General features: G+C 42.8%; 1 protein-coding gene across 2 annotated transcripts; it reads left to right on the top strand.

The window, feature by feature from the left end:
* The first annotated feature begins 718 nt into the window (after positions 1 to 718).
* Positions 719 to 16,816, top strand: inhbaa (inhibin subunit beta Aa). Of its 2 annotated transcripts, none has more exons than XM_047568895.1 (3): positions 719 to 843; positions 1,191 to 2,022; positions 13,781 to 16,816. In XM_047568895.1, the coding sequence occupies exons 2-3, from the start codon at positions 1,458 to 1,460 to the stop codon at positions 14,599 to 14,601; spliced, it is 1,386 nt and encodes a 461-aa protein (XP_047424851.1). In that variant the 5' UTR covers positions 719 to 843; positions 1,191 to 1,457; the 3' UTR covers positions 14,602 to 16,816. The 2 variants fall into 2 exon arrangements, with proteins under 2 accessions (XP_047424851.1, XP_047424850.1); XM_047568894.1 differs by having other exon boundaries at positions 720 to 843; positions 1,169 to 2,022.
* The last annotated feature ends 7,963 nt before the right edge of the window (positions 16,817 to 24,779 follow it).

The raw sequence follows: 24,779 nt of genomic DNA, 5'->3' as shown, positions 1-24,779 counted from the left end.
CGTTGACCTGACCTCTTCAGACTTCATTCTCCCCACTTCCACACCCTGTTAGTAGGCCAGCGCTACGTAGTCCTACCAGGTCTCTAAACCCTGCCCCTTACTGGGACCCTCACCAGAACCACAGGGTAGCATTTTATGATTGGTAGCAGAAAATGGCAGAACACTGATGAACCTTTAGTGCTTGTAAGTGTTTCTTTGAGACCTGGATATCAGTGAGATCCTCGTGCTGTAGTTACTGTTTTTAGCCTTCGTGGGGATCCTCGCAGGAATTCCCGCCACTTCGAACAAGAGACGGCACAGTCATGAACCGTGATGTCATGTTGACCAACAACCAGACTAAACACATCCAGAGTGTCAGACAGACAGACTGACTGATAGACAGGCAAACAGATGGACGGCAGCGTCACAGGAGAAATCCACGCAAAGACTTTTCGCCTCAACACGTAACTCATTCACAGCCAACTGAGGGGGGAGGAGGAGGGGGAGGAGGATGATAAAGGAATCCCAGCTTTGCTCCATTAACAGCCAAACAGAGGGGGGGCTAAAGAAAGAAAGAAAGAGAAGGAGGAGGGAGAAGGTAAAAAGTTGGAAGTGCTATGAGTCACAGAGATACAAGATGGGAGGAGACTGGAGTGGAGGAGAGAGAGGGAGAGAGAGAGGGATGGAGGGAGGAGGGAGGAGGAGTATAATTATGGTAGGAGGCTGCCAGTGCGAGAGAGAGGAGAGAGAAGCAGAGGGAGGGAAAGAAAGAGCGAAGAGAGAGAGAGTCCAGCCCACTCCGGTAAAACCATTCAACTGGTGAACGAGGGAACGCATTCAACAAACAGAGAGAGAGGAAAAGAGGTAAAAAGAGAGAAAGAGAGGAACTCCCTTGGTCTGGGATAACTTCCACTCTCTAACACACTCTGTCCGGGAACAAGGATCCTCCTTTAAGCTTTTTCATCATCCATTCATCACATCTAAGACTTTTACCACTTCTTCTTCTTCTTCTTCTTGTTCTTCTTCTTCTTGTTTTGTGATTCTTTCTTTCTTGTGACGCCTCCACATTTTTCAGCCATCTGTCCCTGACAAAAAAGATAAGGATTACTCATTTTCTCTCTCGGCGTTGTTTTCTCTCTTTTTTTTTGTTTTTCTTCTGTGTGTCCTCCTCTCTCTCATTTCTTTACAGCTTTTCTTCCTCCGTTTCGCAGGTGGACTGTGAGCTGAGCTGAACTTTGCAGCTTCCAAACTTCTGAGGAGAGAAGACCGAGAGGAGAAAGACAAAGGCAGAGAGAAAGAGAGAATTCAGAGGAAGGAGGTGAAGACTCTTTTCTTTCGTCAGCCAGGATAGAGTTTTTGTTGTTTTTTTTTGGACACTTTTTTTGTCCGATTTTTCTTCATCTCTTGCGGCTCCGTCTGGGCGTCTGCATCCGACAGCATCACCAAACTCAGCATCCAATCAGGAGTCTCCTGCCATCATGTCGGTGTTACCTGTGCTCAGCTGGACCCTCCTGGTCCTGGTTCAGGTCCAGACCAGCGGCTCCTTCTCAGACATGGCGTCCAGGCTCCAGCCTCTGCCGCTGTCTCTGACCGTCCATCCTCACCAGCAGCCGCCGCCTGACGCCAGCTCCGACTGCCCGTCCTGCGCCCTGGCCCGGATGCGAAGGAATGACGGGGCGGTGGCGGCGGAGGACGCGGTGGGACGCGAGCAGGACAAGGACGGGGAGGAGGAGGCGGCTCAGCAGGACGTGGTGGAGGCGGTGAAGAGGCACATCCTCAACATGCTGCACCTCCAGGCTCGACCTAACATCACCCGACCCGTGCCGCGCGCCGCCCTGCTCAACGCCCTGCGCAAGCTCCACGTGGGCCGGGTGGCCGAGGACGGCAGCGTGCAGATCGAGGGGGAGGAGGAGGCGCGAGGAAGGGGAGGCCGGGGAGGAGGGGGAGGCGTGGCGGCGGCGGCGGCGGCTGCGGCAGCATCTCGCGTGGGAGATGGCGGCGACGCGCAGGAGACGACGGAGATCATCACCTTCGCGGAGGCTGGTGAGTACGCTGCTTAGTGTGTCTGTGTGTGTGTGTGTGTGTCTGTGTGTGTGTGTGTGTGTGTGTGCACCAGCATTATGAGGACATGTGTGGAAATGTCCTCACAGAGATAGTGACACCAACATACAGACTGAGCATCGCTGTGTCTTCACTTTGACTCTGGAAGAAAGAAAAGCGGAAATGTGTGTGTGTGTGTGTGTGTGTGTGTGTGTGTGTGTGTGTGTGTGTGTGTGTGTGTGTGTGCGCGTGTGTGTGCGTGTCTGTGTGTGTGTGTGTGTGTGCGTGTGTGCGTGTGTGTGTGTGTGTGTGTAACCTTGACTTACATGCATATTTTTGCGTTTGACTTGTGCGTATAAATTTACATTTTGTATGTGTTCAAATGAATGAGTTATCTCAGTATGTCTGCATGAATGTGTGTGTGTGTGTGTGTGTGTGTGTGTGCGTGCGTGTGTGTGTGTGTTTCCACCTGCTTAATTCCACCTGCATACTTACTCAGCCACACACACAAACACACAAACACACAAACACATATCTCTGTAATCACCTCCCGCTGTTCTCAGAGAATGCCTCATTATCTACTTAAAGTCAGAGGAGATTTGTGTGTCGCTGCCTGTTTGTGCGTGTGTATTCTTGTTTTTATTGTGTTGTGGGGGCCAGACACTGGTGGAATACTAACCTTGTAGGTGGGGGGGGGGGATTTATTTTCTGAGCCCCAAAGTTTTTGGCAGGTTTAAACCTGTCTTTGGTTTGGTTTTCGGGGAGTTCTGCGCTATGCATCATGTGAAAGGAGGGTCCTCACAAAGATAGAAACACAGAGCGGTAAGAGTGCTGGAACGCTCTCTTGACAGACGGTAGCGACAGAGAGTGAGAGCGAGTCAGAGAGAGAAAGAGGGAGGGATGGAGGGAAAGAAAGCTGCAGGCGAAGGTCAGGAGGCATTAACGGCGTTCAGCGTCACCTTTAACCTGCAGACCTTCCCCCGGTCACACTTTCCACGGCTGTAATGTGTTTTAAATGCCTTTAAATCCAGGTCACCAACGGGTTACAACGCATCGCCAAGTTTATGCGGTTGTTTTAAAGGCTGTGATTTAACCATCACATCCTCCACGTCTACAGATTCCTTCAGGCATCGCTGTGAGTCCAGTTTTAGTTTATCAATCAGCCGACGGTGTGAAGAAGTAAATTCAAAACTCACCTGTCAGTCAAGCAGCGTGGGTAGGACTGCTCCATCCTCTTCCTCCTCTGGATTTTCTGTTGCTGCAGTTTCTGGGTTTTCTGTAGGCGAGAGTCTGGAAGAGCAGATGGAAAAAGATTTTTATGAACTGAATCTGTGTAAACAGGCGGAGAGGAGCAGCTTTATTGAAAGGAAAACACAGAACTGAATGCTGCTTAAAGGAGCTCCTCTCTGTGGGCAAATCTGGTGCAGGAAATCCGAAGGTAACGTCAGACAGAAATAAAACACGACCCGAGGGCGGGGCTGGCAGTTTGGGTTCGACCCAAGACGGAGATGATTAACTAGAAGCAGAACGAGCCAGGAACCAACAAGCTTTTATAAATTAAAACTATTTTAGATCCACTTTTTTGTCTGAACCTGCACCTCTGTTCAGACTCTCTTCAGAAATGGAAGCTGCCAAAGGTTGGGCAAGCTCTGCAGACTCATGTCATACTCATTTACTAATGTTGGTTCTTTAGCCCACTTTAGACTCTCTGAACTTTCAGAAAATTAGGCTTAAAAAAACGTCTGATACAGAGAGACTCGTACCAACAACAGTGACTGGATGAGATTCAGGATACATCCTTCATAATAAAGAGTTGTCACCACCTAAAGTGTTTTCTTAAGGAAAACTACAACAAACATGTTTGGCCTTTTATCACACAAACTGATCAGTATTGATCCTTGACACTGTAATGCATGAATCCCTATGACTTTTCCGGCAGAAATTAGAGAAACAGGTACATTTTTGTTCTACTCGGCATTTATTAACATCTCTTTTTTTTTTTATCTCAGTCCAACCAAAGTCTCTTCTTCTTCTGTGTTATGGCTGTATTTCACTGCTGTTCTAAGAGAAGATGTAGAAGTCGTCTAACTTGCCTCTGGTTTGTTGGGTAGAGAGTCTACTAGCTTGTTTGACATTGTAGCCTGATGTACGCCGCTAAAATAATAATAAACCTAAGCCCAACCTGGCTTTCACCAACTCTCTCAGGTTCTAAACATCATTTGATTTTAGGAAGTTGGAGGCAAACAGCAGTGTCTGGTGTTGAAGTGTGACTGTTTGTCACAGCTAACCTAAGCCTAACTTCTGTCACATCTTTCTCCGTATGAGCTTGACTTAGTGAAGTTTCTATGTTCAAATGCATGAAGTTGTTAATATAAAAATCCAGTGATTCAGTGCTGCTTCTAGAAGAGAAACTATTGTATATTTTATTCTGAGCTTCCAGAGGAAAGAAAAAAGACATTGCCACTTTTTTTTATGAGTGGATAAAACCTTGTTGTTCTCCTAAGATGTAACATGACCCATCATGTGAACACTTTGCACCCAGCCGGTCGGTGCTTTGTTGGGAGTAACTGATGCATTCAGGGACCTCAGTAATTATTTTGGGCAACGGAGATGGCAAATAGAGGAGCGGGGAGAAGACTGAATTCTTGGCGGAGACGAAGTGTCAACCTCCTTTTAGCAGCTTGGAAACAATACCTATCTGTCTGCCGTTTTCTTTCCATCAGCCTGTTCTGTTTAAATTCTCCTCCGGCCCTGTTTACCCCCTCGTCTCTCCCCACACACAGAGGACAATTAGGCTAATTGAACTTAATTGAACACATCATTAGCGACATTCCACAACTCACTTTTATCTCACTCTCTCACTCGCTAACCTCGGCCTACCCTTCTCTCTTCTGGCAGACAGAATAAACTGGGCATTGTTGGGTCTATTCTGGTGGCCGAGTCTGTCTGGGGATTCAAACTAGCAACCCTCCAATAGGCTTGATTCGCTGACCTGTGACCAAGAGCATCTGTCTCATATGAAAATAAACTACAATGACAATGTTTTCTTTATCCAACTCCCATTTGTCTCTGTCTGTCTGCCTCTCTTTCTTCTTCTCCATCGCTTTTTGTTCTTTCTTCTTCTCTTCTCTTCCCATCACTTATTTTTTGCCCTGTGGTGTGGCGTTAGCGTGTCATTTGGATGTTTACGGTCACAACTATGTTCTCGTATCCTCATCGTTGTTTTTTGTTGTCGTCTTGCTAAGCTGTGACGCTCTGCAATTGGTGGGATGAATCACTCGATAGTAAATAGCTACAGATTGTGTCCAGACCTACCGTGCATAAACACACAAGGAGAATCACAAGAGGCTGTGGATTCACAAGAAGGAAAAGGAAGGAGATGAATCCGCCAGAGAAACTAGTCCCCCTACAAATAGCTGCAGCATGAACAATAGTTACCATCTATAGAAAGTTCCTGAGTGACATGTTTGCTGGATTTCCATCGGGATTGTTGACGGCAAAGTTGAATGTCTCCTTTCTAATTGTCACTACCTGATAGATGACGCAGCAGTTTTTTAAGCCTCCGTTTCTTTAGTCATGATTTTGTAGATTAAAACATGATTTAGATGTAGATCTGTGGTTCAGCTGATAATTAAGAGAAATTTGGTCGGTTCATTTTAAATACAGACGTCCCCTTTTACAAATAAACCCCTTGGTCTGTGTGTTGTGGAAAGTAAAACTTTTGAAAAAAAAAACAACATAATCCTACTACTTTTCCAAAAGCTTCAGGTTAGACGGTTTAATCTTGCTCATCTTTCTTTATTCAGGGTTTTAAATCCCAAACGTACCATGAATCAAATCATGATGTTGGAAAGCTGGAAAATTTTGTGAGTGAGACGTAGGCAGCGAGCGGTCTCCTCCCTAAATACTGATGAGTTCAAAGGAGAGAGGAAGGAATGGGTGAAGAGGAATCAGTGGAGAGAATTAGAGAGAGGAGTAAACCAGCCCAGCCTCAGATGGAGACTGTCCCTGAATGTCTCCTCTTTCCTCGTCGGTCTAATAGGAGATGAGTTGTTCTGGGAGGTTCCCAGTGTGAAAGATCTGCTAATGGTGTTGTGAAGTTAACGGGAAGCCTTAACCTTAACAGTCCTGATAAGACCTTTCCTGCTGAGATAAAGAGACAAACAGATAAATGCCTCTTGTTCTTCTTCTTCTTCTTCTTCTTCTTCTTCTTCTTCTTCTTCTTGCCTTCTGTTAACGTCTTTTTTTCTTCTTCTTTTTTTACTCCAATCCAACTTCTGCTTAAAGCAACTCCAGGATGTTTCCCTGTTAGTTATCAGCTTCACCCTTTCATAGCTGTTTCAGGAGAAATCTATTAAAATAGTCTGTATGCTAACTGGTTTCTGGTTTGCAGGGTAGAAGGTCTGCAAATTAGTTTCACATCATAGCCTAATGTAGGTCACTAAAATTACCCTACTTGATTGCTTTAGTGTTTGGATCTGCTTATCATCTACTTCCCTCTAGGAAACAATATTTTACTTTCTGAACCAACTTGATTTGGGTTGAAATTTTCATTGATGGTTGCAAACAAGAACCAAATGCTGTATCTGGAAGGCAAAGTGATGAAGCTAATAAGCTACGATATGTGTGTGAAGGTTCATCCATGTCATGGTTTATCCAAAAAACAGCTTGATGGCTTCACTTGGTCTTCAAGAAAGACCAGGCACAAGACCATGTTTTGTTTTTTTTTTTTGAAGAAAAATCCCAGTTAACTGTCTTCCAGCTTTGTTTTTTGAATGTAGCTTACTCCAAATATCAGCTGCATATCGTCTGTTAGCTACTGGTCATCTTCTCCGAGTCAAACCTGATGTAAACTGCACAAATGTTCTCTGGATGCTATTCCTCTGAAATGATCAATCATATTCTTTTCATTTTTTATTTATTTTTTTTTTTTTTAGTTTAAGGTTTGAACGTGTCCATTGTGTTCTGTGTACGTCCTGTGTCCTGTGTCGGACGGTCGTTTTGAACGTTTGTGGAGGCGGCTGCTTTCTTTTGTCCTGTCAGTGAAACTTGAGTCGACCCGCAGTTGCAACATTTCTTTGGCATTTTGGTTTATTCAGTCGGGAACATGTAGCGCTCAGGTTGGATCTCTTATCAGCCATCTTTATAAATAAACCACCTTGGGAACACAGACAGATAAACAGAGCTACAAGGTGGCACTTCAACTTAAATTTAGCTCAAATTTTCTTTGTCCCAAGAGAGGAGTCTGGTTTGTAGACAAGGTCTGACAATGAAAAGCATGCCACAGGAGGAAAATCTATGACAGATGACTGCAGAAAGAAAACAGACCTGGTGGAACAGTTTGATGTTGCTTGTTAGAAACTGAATTTCAGAAGAACAGAAGTTTTATTTGGTGCTAACAGCCAGACCAGAAACTCCCGCGGTTCGCCTCATTTTCCTCCAGATTCACTTCATTTCATTTGACTTTATTGTCCCTTTAAGTGAGAATGTCGCCTGACAGCAGCAATAAAAATACCACAGACTGTTCTCAGCATATAAACACACGGCTACAGAATGGAAAAGATCTAAAAGTGAATGACAATCAACGCTAACACTGGCTAAAGAAATATCTTCTTCTCAATTTATCCAAGGCAACGCTAGCCAGAAGAATTGAGCTGAAAATGTCACTGAGCATCTCTGAGATGTCTTCAACCAGATGGCTGCACTTTTCCTTCTCAGTCATCCAGGTTGTGGTTTAGCCTCTAAAAAAACAGCTGTGACAAAGGCAGAAACTTCTTGAAGATGTTTAACTGCTCATCCAGTTGAAGAACACTTCACAGAAACATGTCTTCCCTTTCTGTTTGAAACCATTTAACTGCTTCGGTTATAGTTGCTGAAGGGTTATTGTTTCTCAGAATGAGTTAAAGGTTCTGAACAAAGAAAATGTTAGTTTTAATTCCCTGAAATTTAAATGATGTTTTGAGGTGTCTCATTTTTTGGCATGAGAGAATCCAACTGTCAGAATAACTCAGTAACAATCTGATAACAGTCTGATAATGACAAATAATCAGTTAATTTTCTTTGAATTTATTCATTTGGTTCAGGTTTAGTTTAAGATCACAATGGATTCATTCACTGATCAGATCTTTGATGTGAGCATGACGTCCTCCCCTTTGCCAACAGGCTAACAGGTCTTTCTGCTTTGATCCAATCAAAATGTAAAAGTGAGGCTCTGTCCTCACTTGACGTCGAGTGGCTTTGACGTTAAGGACCTTGGTCTCATCAGACGTCGAGGCGTTTTTCTTTTCCGGCTCTTTGACAGAGTTACCAGATTGAGTTTCCATTTGCATCTCCTCGTCCCGCTGGCTCACATGTGGTCTCAATAAGGCCGCGCTGGCTGTCCACACTGGACTGGAGCAGATTTCTGGCCCAGTTAAAATAGAAGCACCCTGTTTTAAATCATAACCTTCTGTTTTGGCTGCCCGGTCCGTATGACACGACTTCGGACCCGGATCGTGGTCCGCCTGTTAGTGACCTATGGTTTAACTGCTTTCATTCAAGGTTCTTAAAGGAACAGAGCAACTTTTTAGGAGTTTACTTTCAGGGTGTTTCAAGGATTCGTTGGTTGATTCCTGCAGGAACGTCTGAGGCAGTTACAGGGTGTTAAAGGCTTTTCTTTATTGGAGTGTTTAAATTTGCTCTCAATCTAATTCCTTTTTAAGTCCTGGAAGAACATAGGAATCAGTGAATGCTTCTCTCCACATGTTTAAGACTAAGCGTATTTAAAGTCCTGCCTGTAAACATGAGGGCTTACTGAACCCAACCCATGTCAACGGCCTCAGCAATTCCTTAAAAACAAACGCTCTGAAAGTGATGGATGAATTTACATGAATTTACATTTGAAGTTACATCAGACTAGTCAGCCAGCGTTTTCCTGTGAGATATCATACATACACCAAATGAATTTTATTTTATTTTTTTTAGTAGTGTTTATGTTTCCCCAAACAGGAATCCTTCTGACTCCACCATCCAGATATTTCCAGATATTTTTGTTCTGTTCCAGATAAATTCTAATAATTTATAATAATCAGACGTCTGAATGTTTCCTCAATAATGATCAGTGTCTTTACTTCCCTTTATTACCAGAGATTCTTTTCTTTCTCTCCTGCAAACAGCTCAGCAGTGACATTTCAGTTCTAATCTAATCTGAACGTCTTCTATAAAATAACTGACTGTAGGTAGAGATCCATAAGGGACAGCAGCTGTTACAATCTTTTACTGACCAGATGGTGTGGTCCAGGTGAGTTAAATGCAGAAAACAGATGATTTAATTGATGTAATTTATTCTAAGCGTGAAGACTGTGAACACACGGGGTTATTGAACGCCACAGTGTTTATACAGATGGCTGCTGTGTCATGGGGAACAAAGGTTGATGGAGGGTGTGTCCAACCTTTGAGTTGACTTGAGATGCATCCCATGCTCTTCAGATTGACTGAGGGCTTAAGAAAGTTGCAGGTATATACTATACATGATATCTTGTTTGTAGTCCACAGAAACATTTATTTCGGTGGCTGAGGTGACTGAACAAGATTAAACCTTTCAGAAAGGGTTAAGGTTAGGGTTACTAACCCTACCGTACATGTTAATATATATACTGTATATCAACCTGTTAAATTGACTGTTTTAGTCATTGGGTTTGGTCTGGATTTTGGTTGTGTTTGCAGTTATGAAATATTATATATATTACCTGTTTGGTGAGTTTTTAGCACCTAAACTGTGTAGTAGTTGACCTAAAGCGAATATTTGATGTTTGCTAACAGTATAAACTAGGCATTAAATGGGTTTTTATATCCTATTTTTGTTGGTGTTGGTTTTTGGGAGGTCTTATTTGGTTGTATGATTTCAGCTGCGATGAGGTCTCTGAAGGCCTATTTGGTACATGTGTGTGTTTGCGTGTGTGCTCTAGGGATTAATGAGGATTTCACAAGATTTATCATAAACCAGCCGTCCTTTTAACAAAATACCAAACGTTGCTTGTGTCACAGGCATGAGACCTTGTTTACCTTTGTTAACTTCTTTCGTCTGATAAATCAAGTTATAGTCATAATACAGCTCACAGGCTGTGGGAGAGTTATGGAATGTTTGGAGGCTGCTGTTGATGAAAATTATGCTGATGATGTTTGACTCAAATGTCAGTTTAACGTTTCAGATTTCACATTCTGTATTCTCTATAGGAATCAAAGGGCTGTGCAGCTGGTGTGATAACATTTAACTGGGCACTGAGTTCTAGGCTGGAGGCATGATGGTTGATGATTATCTGAGCTGAGTATTTCAGAGGATGGCCTAAACTGGATGTGTAATGGTTGTTGACTGGGAATTCGATGTGTTATGATGGTTTAAGTTGAGCATATGATGGTATACTTGATGGACTTTCAGCAGCCTTACTGTGGTCATTGGCCACAGTTAACATTGATGTTTAATGGGTCAGTAGTAACCTAACTCTGCTGGATAGCTGAAACCTGGGTAGTTGGTGGGTTAAACTTTGTCTCTTAGTTTCATTGTTTGTCTATAGACTAAATCAACCAATAGAGAGAAAAACATAACTTGCATGCAATTAGATCTTAGATCTTAGTCTTACAACCATCTAACTCTTTTTATTTAGTTAATTGGTTCTATAAGCAAATGTGATGGTCTGAATTGGGTATCAGTTCATCTAAACTGGACATAGGATTGGTTGACAGCCTAACCAGGTAGCTTCTTGTTTAAACATGGTTCCTCTTGGTTGAATCTGGATGTTTGATGGCTTAAACTTTGACACTGAATTTTGACAGTTATGTGCTCCATCTGGATTTTGTATAGAAAACAAGCTAAACTTCCTGAAGATGTGCTGATAACCAAACAACGAAAAGGTTTGCTTGATTTGTCTGGCTCCAATTTCTACTTTTAAATTACGAGTCCATTAAATTAGTAAAGTTATATAAACGTTTGGATCAGCGTGACTCTTATTTTTCTTCACATGCTCCTTCCTCAGGGCTGTGCTGGCCCTGAGATCAGCTTTCATGAGTTGTTGTAAAGATCAGTCTTCTGTAAATGGAGTGGGATTACAGAGAGAAGGATGAGCTGTGTGGTGAAGATTTGCAGACGTCGGACAGACTCCTCAAAACAAACCTGTTGTCTCTGAGTGTAAATGAGCTGCTGGAACCTCTTGTTTGTCGGCTGCTCTGTTTCACTACCTGACATTAAGTATAACTTAAATAAACTTCACATCATCATCTGCGCTTAGATTGATTTCCTTCTTTCCAGGCAGCCCAAAATAAAAAAAGAAAAGTCCTCTTGCAGCGACCTGAAGCTCTGGGTGAAGTACATTTTCCTGTGATGGATCTAAAAGAGCACTATGCCGCAGCATGCAACAATATTTAAGTCTGCAAACTTGTCTAGTAACAGGATTCAAGTGAAAAACAGACCTCACATCCAGGATGTTTACTTGATCCACTTCAAAATAACTGATTCAACTGAAAACTTGTTTGTACCTGGCCTGTTTTCCTCTCCTCCAATGGGTTTAACTCAGGCTACAGGACATTTCTCCTGCAATTGGTTGCAGCTTTAGTTGCATTCTTCTAGTTGCACCCCCGTGTGGGAGGATTCCACTACAAACACAATAATCAGTTTTCCTGATGTGTTCCATACGAGTGCGGCAGCAGCAGCAGCAGAAGCCTCTCAGTGAAAGAATGTTTCATCTTTTATAGCATCGGTTGATTTTCAGCTGACACGCTGTGAGTGGCTGCACAGAGGCTGCGTAGTTAATAGCAGTTATTGTTTGTGCAGACAGATGTGAACATGAGACTGTAAATCACATGGATGTAACAGACGTCTGTCATTACAGCACTAATAAGCAGCTCGGCTCAGTGACAGCTGCCACTTTGTTGTGCCAACATACTATCAGGATTTCCTCTCCTACTCAGCACCACAACCTTCAGTTACACCTCAGTCTGTCCCAGAATGCACTGGGGCCGAGGTGACCCGTTAAATCAAAGGGCTGCGAAGAACTGACTTATTTCTTGTACAATAAGTCACTACAAGTCTCAGTTTAATGTTGTCAGCAGGTTAAGACGTTGCTAGGTTCCTGCTCACGAAGTGAAACCACGACCTTCCTCAGTCTCTGTATTAGGAGCAGCTTTGCATTGGAGTTCAAGCAGAGACTCTTCTTCCTGCAGCCACAAACTCTATTCTAAGAAACAATGAATGGACAGAGCTTTTATTTTTCAGTCTCTCTGAAGTGATGATGATGTAAGTGAGATAATCGCCTCCAAATTGTCGCTTCAACTGCGTTAATGGACTTGTTAAAGTGCCGACCGCCTCCGCGTACACACACACACACACACACACACACAAGCCGCCCGTTCACACCGTTTAACGGAGCATCGCTGCTGCTGACATTCATAAACTCTCAGATCGTGACTTTTATTTTCTGTATGGACGCCCACGAGCAGGAGACATTAGTGAGAGCGATAGAGAGGGAAAGGTGATGCACGGCTCTTATGTAATGGCGGTGGATGGGAACTGGGTCCCTAAAGCAGTGATGAGGCTGCAGCCTGGAGGTTTCAGGAGTCACGAGTGTCTCTGCAGGTCCTCAGACTCAGCCAACAGAGTATAAACGGAGACATCAGGACAGAGACCTCCTGCCCTGATGTCTCCTTTACAGCCGTAGACTGATGACATGTGCCGAGGGTTTCCCTGACTTTCACAGCCACTGTTCAGTCGCCCAGAGATACAGTGAACTTATTTATTCTACAGCCTTCATGAGGTCACAAGAGTCCTTGTCTTTTCTTAGCACATGTATGTAAAGAGTTTACTGAATGCCTCTCCTCCTATCTCATCATTACTCTCCATCAGTTCCAACATTTTACATTTAAACCTTGGATTTATGTCTTTTAAGAGAAAGGACTTCTCTAATTTATTGAATCGTTTCATTTAATTTGCCAAAAAACGCCTCATTAGTTGCTCCTCCTCCTCACTCCCGAACTATTTTTGAGAAAAGTTATTCCTGGGTCACTTGAGATGAGGAACAGCCTCACAGTCTGAATCCAGGGTTTGGAGGCCTCCACACCTCCCGGCAAGAAATAAAACATTTTCCTTCAACTTTTAATCTTCCCCCTTAACGTCCGTTTGTAGATGTGTAATTCATTCTCACTGTGAACTGGTCCTGGTGGGAACCATTAGCTGCTCTAAACGCTGCCTGACTCCAAAACCTCCGACCACGGCTGCAGAGTCAGCAGGAAGACTCCAATCAGAGAGAGAGTGTGTGTGTGTGTGTGTGTGTGTGTGTGTGTGTGTGTGTGTGTGTGTGTGTGTGATGGTAACATAATGAGGAGTGTGTGCCGTGTGTGTAGATGACTCTGTAGCTCAGATGTGGCTAAAAACACACCCACATGGTGAATGTGTGTTTGTGTGTCACATTAAATTCACTTCAGCAAACTTCAACACACACACACACACACACACACACACACACACACACACACACACACACACACACATGCGCGGCATGTTATAAAATGTGTTACCTGATGGTCACTGCTGTTGCTACGGTTACCTAAACCAGTGTGCTTAGGTTTGACTGACAGCGGCGTCTAGTTGTCATGGTGATCATTAAGTCAACACAGGGAGGGGGTCAGGGTGGATGGATGGGTTAACAAACACTGGACTGTTAGTTGTTTGTGTTGATGGAAACCACTGTGGACGTTGTCTAACCCTCTGTCTTTGTCTCTGTCTCTGTCCCAGGTGAGTCTCAGGGCACGGTGAAGTTCGTCCTCCCTAAAGAAGGAAGCGATCTGTCTCTGGTGGAGCAGGCTAACGTCTGGGTCTTCCTCCGTCTGTCAAAGACCAACCGCAGCCGAGCCAAAGTCACCATCCACCTCTTCCAACAGCGCCGCCTCCCCAACGGACGCCTGTCTTTGCCCCAGGATGACGTCCTCCTGGTGGAGAAGACCGTGGACACCCGTCGTAGCGGCTGGCACACCTTCCCAGTGTCCGTGGCAGTGCAGGCGCTGCTGGAGGGCACCGAGAGCATGACGCTGAACCTCCGACTGTCCTGCCCGCTCTGCGCCGATGCCGGTGCCACGCTCGTCCTGGTCTCAGGCAACTCGGAGTCATCGCAGCGTAACAACCAGCGGGAGCAGTCCCACCGGCCCTTCCTCATGGCCGTGGTCCGGCAGGGCGACGGCGGAGACTTGCGGCGGCGCAGGAAGCGCGGGCTGGAGTGCGACGGGAAGGTGCGCGTCTGCTGCAAGCGGCAGTTCTACGTCAACTTCAAAGACATTGGCTGGAACGACTGGATAATCGCGCCGCCCGGTTACCACGCCAACTACTGCGAGGGCGAGTGCCCCTCCCACGTGGCGAGCATCACCGGGTCCACGTTGTCCTTCCACTCCACCGTCATCAGCCACTATCGCATGAGGGGCTACAGCCCCTTCCAGAACCTGAGGTCGTGCTGCGTTCCCACCCGACTACGAGCCATGTCCATGCTCTACTACAACGAGGAGCAGAAGATCATCAAGAAGGACATCCAGAACATGATCGTGGAGGAGTGCGGCTGCTCGTAAACGGAACCCAGAACCGAACAAACTGGACTGGACAGGAGAGGATGAGGAGGAGCAGGAGGAGGTGGAGGAGGAGGAGGTGGAGGAGGAGGAGGACCTTTGAACTTTGAAGAGAAAGAGAGAGCAGATGGAGGGAGGAGGGGAAGACGAGGTGGTGACATTATGATCATCACGTCACTTCTTTCCCTCGTATCTCATCCTTCGCCTCCCTCCGTCACTCTGTCACTCTGGGTCGTTCTCTGGGATAAAAACTCTTCTCCGAATTCATCTGGCAGAACTCAGAGAGAGTCTCGAAGGCACTTTCAGAAAAAAGGACAAAAAAAAGATAGAAAAAAAAGAATATCTAATATATTTTTGTTACAAACGGAGGGAGTGAGGCTTATTTATGTGGCTGAGACGTTCAAGCACCACTTGACCTGTCAGACGTTGGAGAGATGAGGTGCCTGAAAAAAATCTCAAAACTATGCAACTTGTTTCACGTATTACAATCTTATTGTATTTTACTGGTTTGTGTTTCCAACTGTTTACTTTTTCAAAATGTTCGAGGAAGTGAAAAGAAGACTTTTTTATTCTTTTATTGAAGTTCGTACATTCGTGGTGTGTGTGTATCAGTGTGTGTTTGTGTGTGTGTGTGTGTGTGTGTGTGTGTGTGCGTGTGTGTGTGTGTTGCGTGTGTGTCGTGTGTGTGTTGTGTGTTGAGAGATACTTGAAAGAAACAAGTTGGCCCGGCTGCTGGAACCAAACACTTCTTTACTTTGGAACGGTTACCATGATGATATTCTAATTATTGTCAGTATATTAATATTATTGTTATTGTTGTTAATAATATTTAGTGTTGTTTTTTTTAAGAAGAAACGTTACAAACGTTTTTAATTTTTTTGCACTATAGCGACACTCATGTTCAGATTAGCCACAGACTGAAGAGGGGCGGAGCCACAGGTCACAGAGAGTCACATGTTTGATTCCCGCTCTCAGAAAAATCTGTCACTGTGTCACCTGTAGGTTTTTGTAGCGTTTAACGCTCACTGCCAGACAATTAAAAGAAAAGAACATACAGCCAAAAGTATGTAGGCACCACAGCTTACTGTGATTAGCTGAGAATATTTTGATGATTTACGTCTGATGCCAGCGTGCTGCTTCAAATTAAAACGACCACGAATGAACCAATTCTGTTTGGTTTTGTCGTCTGTGATCCAGTAAATGAACTTAAAACTCAACTAAATCCGTCAAAAACACTTTGGCTCAAATGAAGACGTCAAACATGATCTTAATATCAGTACTGAAGAGAATGAGGACAATAAAAAAAAAGCACTTGTTAATTTTGGATTGTGCGAAGGCTAAAATAAAATGTAACGCAGCAGCTAGCGTGTCCATATTCACTCTCAGCTCTTCATGAACTAAAACTTAGACAGACGTTATATCAGAATTGACTTAGATGACCAGCTGTGATGCACTTTAGATAAGTTAAAGTTGTTTTTATCACTGATGTTGTTCGTCACTGATCATTGTAAAACTACGTTTGGGTTCGGTGTGATTAGCGTCCGTCGCTCTGTCCACTTTTAGTTGCTTTAGGACACCAAAGATTCGAGTTTGTGCGTTTGTCTGTTGAAGTAGAAGAAAAGTCGATTCCAGAGAGATGGACGTTTAGTTTGGTTTCAGGTTCATCTTTTTATTTTAACCTCTTCACTTCGACTCTGTCTCCCCAGAAAGAGAGAAAGAGGTCGTCCACACGTCCACAGTCGCTTCGTTTTGGTAGAAAAACAAACGTCGTCCGACCAGATTTGTGTGTCGTACGTTGTTTTTTTTGTTTTTTTTATCAGAGTCGTCGATTTGTTCACCAAAAGTTTTGCAGTGTTGGTCGCCTTTTGATGAAGTCACACGTTTTTCTTTTTCTCTTCTTTTTCTTTCTCCTGGTCTGAACTTCCTGCTGACACAGAGTCAGCGGAAAACTAAAAGTGGAAAAATGGAATAAAAGAAAAAGTGGTTATTTGTTCAGACTAAAAAAAAAAAACTAAATAGTAACACTGAGCAAAGTGGACAAAGAATAAAAAGTCTATTTTTTATTCTGTATATATGGAAATCATGATTCCAGTCTGTTGCATTGCTTTGTTGTACAAATCAAACGTGCTTGTGGCATTTTTCTAATCTAATTTATTTTACGTATTTTTTTGTTTTCTGCATCACCATTAAAGTTTAAACGATGAACACAAAGGAAAAATGTTTTGTCACTTCTTTTTGTCTCTTGAAAGATGCCTCATTAATACATGTGTTTATTACAAAACGTGGCACTTTAATTTCCCAGAGTCAGAGGACGAGGATTTAGGGTCGAGGCCACTGTCAAACATGAAGGGAGAGGACCAGAGGACCAGAGGACCAGAGGACCGGAGGACGGCTGCAGACTGGAGACGTCCCCCTGAGCCTTGTTTTACTTTAAAGCTGTTGATAACTAAGAAACATAACTTGATAAAAAGTGAGGTTTTAGCAATAGAGCAATAGAGCTAAGGAGGCTAAGCTAAGCCAGATCAGTCTGGTTACTGCCATTAGCATCAGTACCGTTAGCATTATGGACCCCAGGATCAGGACCCATCTCTAATCACACCACATGTCCAAATACTGACACTCCCACCGAGATGAACAAAATTTAATGCTGTTATCTTAACTGAAGAACTTAGGAACATCGGAAGCTTTTAAATGTTTTGGAGCTTCTGGTCTGAAGCAAAGAGATGATCTAAGTTGAAATGAATGTGTGTCTGAATCAGCTCTTATGTTCTAATGGTCTAAATACATGTTTACGTTTGGTTACCACTTAAAGGAAGAAACCATATATGGTAAATGCATTCATCTTGATTTTATTCACAAAAATTAGAAATTAAAAAATCACAAAAGTTAAAAAAAAGTCTTGTGAGGTCTTAGAACAACATGGTGGAGCTGTAATTTCAAATATCCAACTATTTCAATGATCCCCTATAAAGGGTTAAACAGAACAGACTCACACAGAACCAGCTAAAACAGAACAAACTCAGTGAACACAGGACACAGTGTGCGAGTGCTGTCTCGTGAGCTGCCGTCTGTTCTCATCGCTGAGGTAATGGACTGAGGTTTGTGAGGAGACGGGAAATAACTTTTCATTTTGAGGATGAAGAGTGTTACTCATGTCGTCGGGACAGACGGTCAAACCTTGCGAAGCCATGTCCTCATAAGGTGAAACGGGCGAAGACTTGGGGTTTGTGTGTGAGCGCAGTATAAATAGCAGGCGGCTTTAATGACAGGAGGACAGTGAAATGACTAACAGATGAAACGTCCCCGCCTCAGAACATCAGAGCGAGTGTTTGCTTTTCCTTTTCTGCGAGGACCGAGTTTCCAGCTGTGTAAAACCTGCGCTGTGAAGACATTTTTAGGCCTGTGTGAAATGAGCTGTGGATGCCGGTCCTCGTCAGGGCAGCAGTAAGAAGTGTGGATGAGAGGCAAACCACAGATGGGTGTTTCCCTGCCAGTGAGGAGGTGACGTGATGCAGTCTGTGAAACTCTGTCACTGGCTTTAACTTTGGCTTCTTAAACACACTTTAAAACACGGTTTGTCCAGACGTTCTAAAATGACCCGTGTAAATTATATCGTAGAGACACTTCTCAAAGTGGAAGAGGACCAGCTCTGGCTCTGCTGATGGAACCGCTCTGGGTCATTTAACACGGAAGTTTTTCTTGACAAATTACAGACATGGACGATTTGCAGGGGAATAAAATCACAGAGCGCAATTATCACAAATGACTGCGTTTCCCTGTGCGATAGCGGCGCTGCGAAAGTCTGAGTTTGCTTCCAGTACACTGGGTGTGACGGCCGAGTCATTTCCCCTCCGGCGACCAATGAACAGGAATCCAACGGCCCTGCATGGGAAAATAAGACCTGAACGTGATCCTTGAGAGCACTGGCCGCTTCTCGTAACAGATAACATCTAATGTGATTCTCCAGGTTAACGCTATCTGAGAAAACTCAGCTGCAGAGCGTTGTCCTGCCAGAGAGGAACCAGAGAAATGTCTGCGCACATGACTAAGCACATTGCAAATTGAAAACAAAAGCACATCTTGATGCACCACCGTGATTAGAAAAGGAATAATCTTATGATACATGCCTCTTTCTTACACATAAACACACAGATAGATGGTCTGTCTCACTAAATAACTAAAGGAATCATCTTTCACACAAGCATTTACAATCTACTCAATAGCTATCGTTCATCACGTTCATAAATATTTACACACATATTCAACTCTTTCTGTAACTAATTCCACATTTTGAAATCTGTTTTAAAAACAATTGCCATGATCTTCTGAACTAAAAAGCAAACAACTTCTGCAAGTTTCATTTTTTAAGTTTCATTTATAAGTCCACTTTGAACCAGGAGGGACCCAGTCATTAGGATGTGGAAGGAATTGGTTAAAGGCCCAGTTTAGAGTAGAACACGCTGGTAGAGGTGGTGAGAAGAGTATCGGACCCTGAACAGCCATGACGTGACTGGCTAATTGAGATCTTGGAAGAATCTCATAAACTCCCACAGTTAACTGAGAGAAAGGGTTCAGACTTTTTCATTAACTTCTATCCTGCACCAATCTGACCACACCTGGCCATGTGACATTAAAGCTTCTAAATGTGCTCTTGAGATCAGATCTCAGTAACTCTGTATGTAAATAAACAGCACAATCATGTGGTCAGAAGAATATTGAGACAGCTGCTGTCTCTAATGGATCTCTACCTACCACTGTTGGATCAGAACCATCTACAGCTGCTTGTTGACTTGGAGAGTTAGGTTCTTATTTACTTCATGATCTCCTGCTCTGACATTTTATTTTAGAGATAAAACTCAGAATAGAACTGAACCCTGGCAGCTTCCATCCTTTGAGTAATATTAATCTTGCTAATAAAGCGGAATATAACTTCACGTTAATACTTTGCATTCGTCAACACACGATGAAACGCTTTTAATGGCAGGACAGAATATTTTCATTTTTTATTCTTTATTCCAAGACCTGAGCAAACATCACTTTCAGTGCCTTTGTCTTTTCAGGATATTATTTGTATTATATCTCTTCCACTCATCGCCCCTGTTGAATAGGTTGTCTTTAATGTGACCCACCCAGGACTCATTGTATGTTCACATTACCCGAAGAACTTTAAGATGCACATAAGTTCACTCAGGACAGATGTTAATGAATTCGAATGGGCCTTCCTGATTAAACAACTAAAAGACCGGTTTCAAAGGGAGACTGTTTATGAAGAACGACAAAGGAATTCATCTTCAGTACTTTGACAAAAGTCCAACTCACATGGGATCAGTTTTACCTGAGGACGTCCTGTGATTCACACAGGACGTCCACCTCCTACATCTGTGTTTCATGTGGCACAGGATAAACAAACTCTGTGTTTTACTCTAATTTACGATCCGTTGTCTTGGCTCTGCTACTTTCCATCTCACTACACTGTGTGTCAGAGACGGGTTTAATTACTTTACAAATTATAATGGATGGTAAAAAATATATTTTTGATACTATTTATTTCAGGGAAGAAGTTACCAATGACCTGTATTTAAATGAGCTCCACCTTTTTTGATGGTTGATTTAATGATTTCATCCGTCTAAATGGGCAAATAGTACAGCAACATCTCAACTTTACTCCATCTGTCCAGACTTTGATTTTTAGTACATCATTCATGATTCTTAAGTGACAAGAGGCAGAAAAAAACACAAAACAAACAAAAGTCTCAAAAAAGCGAAAAACTCACCCCTGAATCACAGAGATGTTGGTTCACACTGCATTTAGTTTTAGTTTGCAATTAGTTTTACTAGAGGACCTTTGGTACGTAATTTGTGATGTAATTTTTACTACATGAATCACGGACATGGCTGATTTGCACAGGATTAAGATTACAGACAACCTCAATGATTATTAGAAATTACCAGAGGTCCCCAGGTAAAACTAGCTCCGTGCGAATAGAGCTAAAGAAAAAGATTTTTTTAAACTTGACCGAAGATTCAACTTCTTCGTGGGCGACCTCCTCTGACTGAAGGTTTTCACACAGACAGACAGACAGACTCATGGCCTCCAACATGGCTGCCAGAGAGGAGCCTGAGCTGCACCTGGTGACCATGATGAGTCAGCAACAACTCGTCCAGGCAGATTTATATTTAGACTGAAAGAGCTTAACAACATAATGGCTGCAGAACAGGAAGCTGGTGCGTTCATATCCTCACTGTTCTGTTTGCTGTTTTTAATCTGAGTTAATGAATTTCTGCACTGACATGGTCTGAGAGGACTCCATCAACATCTCTGAGAGCTGGATTCAAACTCTCAAGCGCAACAAGACAGTTTTACAGCCCTATGTCCTCATTTGTTTTTATCTGGCTTGGCTGTCACTGAACGCCAGCCGAAGGACATCAGGGAGGACATAGAGGCATTTTTAATCACAGCATAAAACACTGATTATTTCAGGTTGGGATGAAATCCAAGCCTCGGCCTGAGACATTAATGAGTCCTTATCTCTTGCATGGTTCATTTTACAGTTGAGAGTCAGAAAACAAGGATCAAAGATTAAAGTTCTCTTTCTCCAGTTCACAAGAAAAGATCCAGAAACCGGAACAAATAAAATACTTAAACAGCCACCACTGACACCTCTGGAAAGTTTTTACCTTGAAGCAGTCTATTCTGGGAAATGTGTGTGAATACGCAGAAGTGATTGTGATTTGAGACCAGTAAGGAAAGTGCTCCGATTATTATACAGTGATAAATAAAACTATTTCAACTTTTAAACAATGATATGATGCGATACGATATGATACGATATGATGTGATACAATATGATCCAAGATGATACGATATGATACGATAAATGATGCGATACGATACGATACAATATGAAACGATACGATATGATACGGTACGATACAATATGACACGATATGATATGATATGACAATACGATATGATATGATATGATATGATACAATATGATATGATACGATACGATACGATACAATACAATGATACGATGATATGACGATACGATATCATACAGTATGATATGATACGATATGATATGATGCCATACGATACGATGCCATATGATACGATACGATACGATGCCATATGATACGATACGATACGATGCCATATGATACGATATGATACGATGCCATATGATGCCATACGATACGATGCCATATGATACGATACGATACGATGCCATATGATACGATACGATACGATGCCATATGATAGGATACGATATGATGCCATACGATATGCACCATTTCACAAGCTGCTCCTTTAAAGACCTAAGTCTTCAGTTTTCTGCCCCTCCCTCCCAGATCCTCAGACCTTCACCCTGAGTCAGCTCTTATACAAAGTGTCTTGGTGCGTTTGTTCTCAGGTACAAAGGACTACTGCACATCCTCCTTGTTTCCATAAAGTTGCTGAAAAGTGGCTCAAGTGGAAACAACGTCAGACGAAGGTCAAAGGCAGTCTCTCTAAAACAGCTGACTGGGCAATGCAGCTACATTCTTGCTGTCCACTCATTTCATACACCAGATTCTTCATGTTGCTACACTGTTGAAGTTCTTGATCTGAAAAGAATCAGTCTTTGTCCCAACATGAAACCTGGCATCATAAATAATTAGAAGAGTTATACATGTTAGAGTGTACAGTGGATGAGTCCAGAAGTTCAAGTAAGTTGTCAGCAAAGATGCAATAATGGAGTCAGCAGCACCGGCCGATCTGCACCACACATCTGTGTTTGCTGGAGGAGGAGCCTGACTGCATTTGCACTGTTTTATAAAGGCTGGTTTATACAACATTTATACATTAACTTCATTAGCTATAGCTGCCCTATTTACTACCACTTGGTACAGTTGATTAATAGGGACTGTCCACATCATAATAACCTAATAAAGTAAAGTACAACTGGCTGATTTTATTTATTTACTACATTTTTTATCAGTGTCTCTGTGTTTTCCTTTTTTTCCTTTGCGCAGTTAAGTTTTTCTGTAAACCGTGAACATGTAGGGAAACGGACAATAAAGAAACATTGAATCTTGAATGATTTCTACCTTCCTGACTCTGCAGACTAAAAATTATTTGTTATTATTGTTCCTGCAAAGAAGAATATTTAAATATTCAGTCATGGCATGACCTCTGTCCTCTCACTAAATCTACAATGTTCTTTAAATTATTGTTTCGTCCAAAGTAAAACAACAAACTGTCATCCAGAGGATAAGCCCTTCAGATGTTAATAATGTTGAGTCCAAACATAAGAGGCTCATACAGGTATGGGCATCATGAGCAGTCACCCCAACAGCATAAAGTTAGGATTTAACATTGTGGGTTAATGTGGGCACCATCCAACTTCTAATGAGTCTTTTGCAGTCACTGACGTCATGGGAGGTCCTGAGCTCAATAAGTTCACCTACAGCTCAAACGGTATGTATTATACACATATTCAGTATCGTTTGTGATGTGTTCCAGGTCTCGAGTCCTGTTCCTCCTCATTTGTTGGTGTTTGGGGAGTGGTTTGTTAAAAAGTGGTAGCTGATGTCTGGGTTGATGCAATTGCTTCCTTGGGTTTGATTTTCTTTGGTTTACATCTTGGTTGTTGTGGAGATGAGAAGGAGGTGGTGGAGGAGGAGAAGATTAAATAGAAGGAGGAGGAGCAGGAGGAAGAAGGGGTAGGGGAAGAAAAACAATAATGAGGAGGAGAAGGAAAGAAGGGAAGAGTAAGAAGAATCAGTATGAAGAGGAAAATGAGGATGATGATGAGAAAACAAACGAGGAGGTTGTGGAAGTGAGAAGAAGGAGATGATGACGGAGGAGCAAGAAGTACATGGAGGAGGATGAAGGTGGAGGTAAAGATATAGAAGAGGAGGTTGAGGGAGAATAAGTAGTATTTCTCCATCTTTGTCTCCAGTCCTGACTAGAAGAAGACGTCTAGCTTGTTTTAGCTTTCTGCCTCCATGTTTCTGTCCCTCCTGGAAACTCCTCACCTGACGTTTACCCCACATGGAGCAAACATGACAGAACCGATGTCCTGTTCAGCTCTGAGGGATTAACCGAGGCGTTAACCGAGGGGTTAACCGAGGCCTGAAGTGGCTGGAAACACGTGAAATGTAGCTTTGAGAATGTGGAATGAAAAACTAAAATGATGCAGAGTCTCTGTTGTCAAGGTCTGGTGTCAGAACTGATTCAATGCACTGAACATGAACACATACACAAACCCATGTTTCTGTCTTCATGAGGACCCTCCACTGACATAATCCCTCCCCCAACACTACTTCTAACCCTTACCTAATTGTAACCTTTCCCCTGGAACCAAGTCTGAACAGATCTTGACCCTCAAAAACTTATGTCCTCTCAAGGTTAGTATTTCACTAGAGCTTGGCCTTCATAACTTAAAAAATGTTTTTTTTTTTAATTAATTAATTTTTTCGTTGCTTCAGAGAACATAACGTTGACTCATATTCACTTCCCGCAGACCTCCCTGTGAGATGTAAATATTCACCTCATGGATGCTTGTTTTTGTCCTCATAAGGAGACTGGCTACATCGATGTATGTCATGACAACACGAGTAACACAAACACACACACTCTCCAAGTGTCAGTGATGTCCTTCGGTCTCTGTCTGTCCTCCACGGAGAATCTGAAGACTCAACAGGACTGATATCTGCAGCTTGACCCTGGCATCAGTGGTTTGTGGTTTGTTAGTCTGTAGAATAACAGTTTGTTTTTGAGGAGCGTCTGTATATTTGAGGCCTAATAAACACCAGGGTTTGAAGCTGCTTCACGTCTGTTTTCTCTCAATTAAAGCTGCAGACGGAACGAGATCGCAAAGCAAAATAAATACTAAACTAAGTACAAGCTTGTTGTGTATTTATAGCTGGCTTCAGTCTGGTGCATCATGAGAACACGGGTACTCCTGTTTATTTCAATATTGGTGATATTGGTGATACAAAATACCATATCATGTGGTACAATATTTTAATATGAAACATGTTAAGATATGACAACATACAGTAAGATAAGTAACAAAGTACCATATCATACCATACACTACAATAATTTAATTTCCAATACGTTATGATATGATGGATATGATGACATATGATATGAACAACAGCCAGAGAAGACAATAAAGGAAGACAAC

Source organism: Mugil cephalus, chromosome 18 (assembly GCF_022458985.1).
Source record: "Mugil cephalus isolate CIBA_MC_2020 chromosome 18, CIBA_Mcephalus_1.1, whole genome shotgun sequence".
Taxonomy (NCBI): Eukaryota; Metazoa; Chordata; class Actinopteri; order Mugiliformes; family Mugilidae; genus Mugil; species Mugil cephalus.
Note: the sequence above shows the minus strand (reverse complement) of the source record. Positions and strands in the feature narration are given on the sequence as shown.

What these genes read in the sequence shown, in the direction of transcription:
- inhbaa (XM_047568895.1), top strand. Translation starts at nt 1,458, where the DNA reads ATGTCGGTGTTACCTGTGCTCAGCTGGACCCTCCTGGTCCTGGTTCAG. An exon ending in CATCACCTTCGCGGAGGCTG is followed by an intron (nt 2,023 to 13,780) that starts GTGAGTACGCTG and finishes TCTCTGTCCCAG; the next exon opens with GTGAGTCTCAGGGCACGGTG.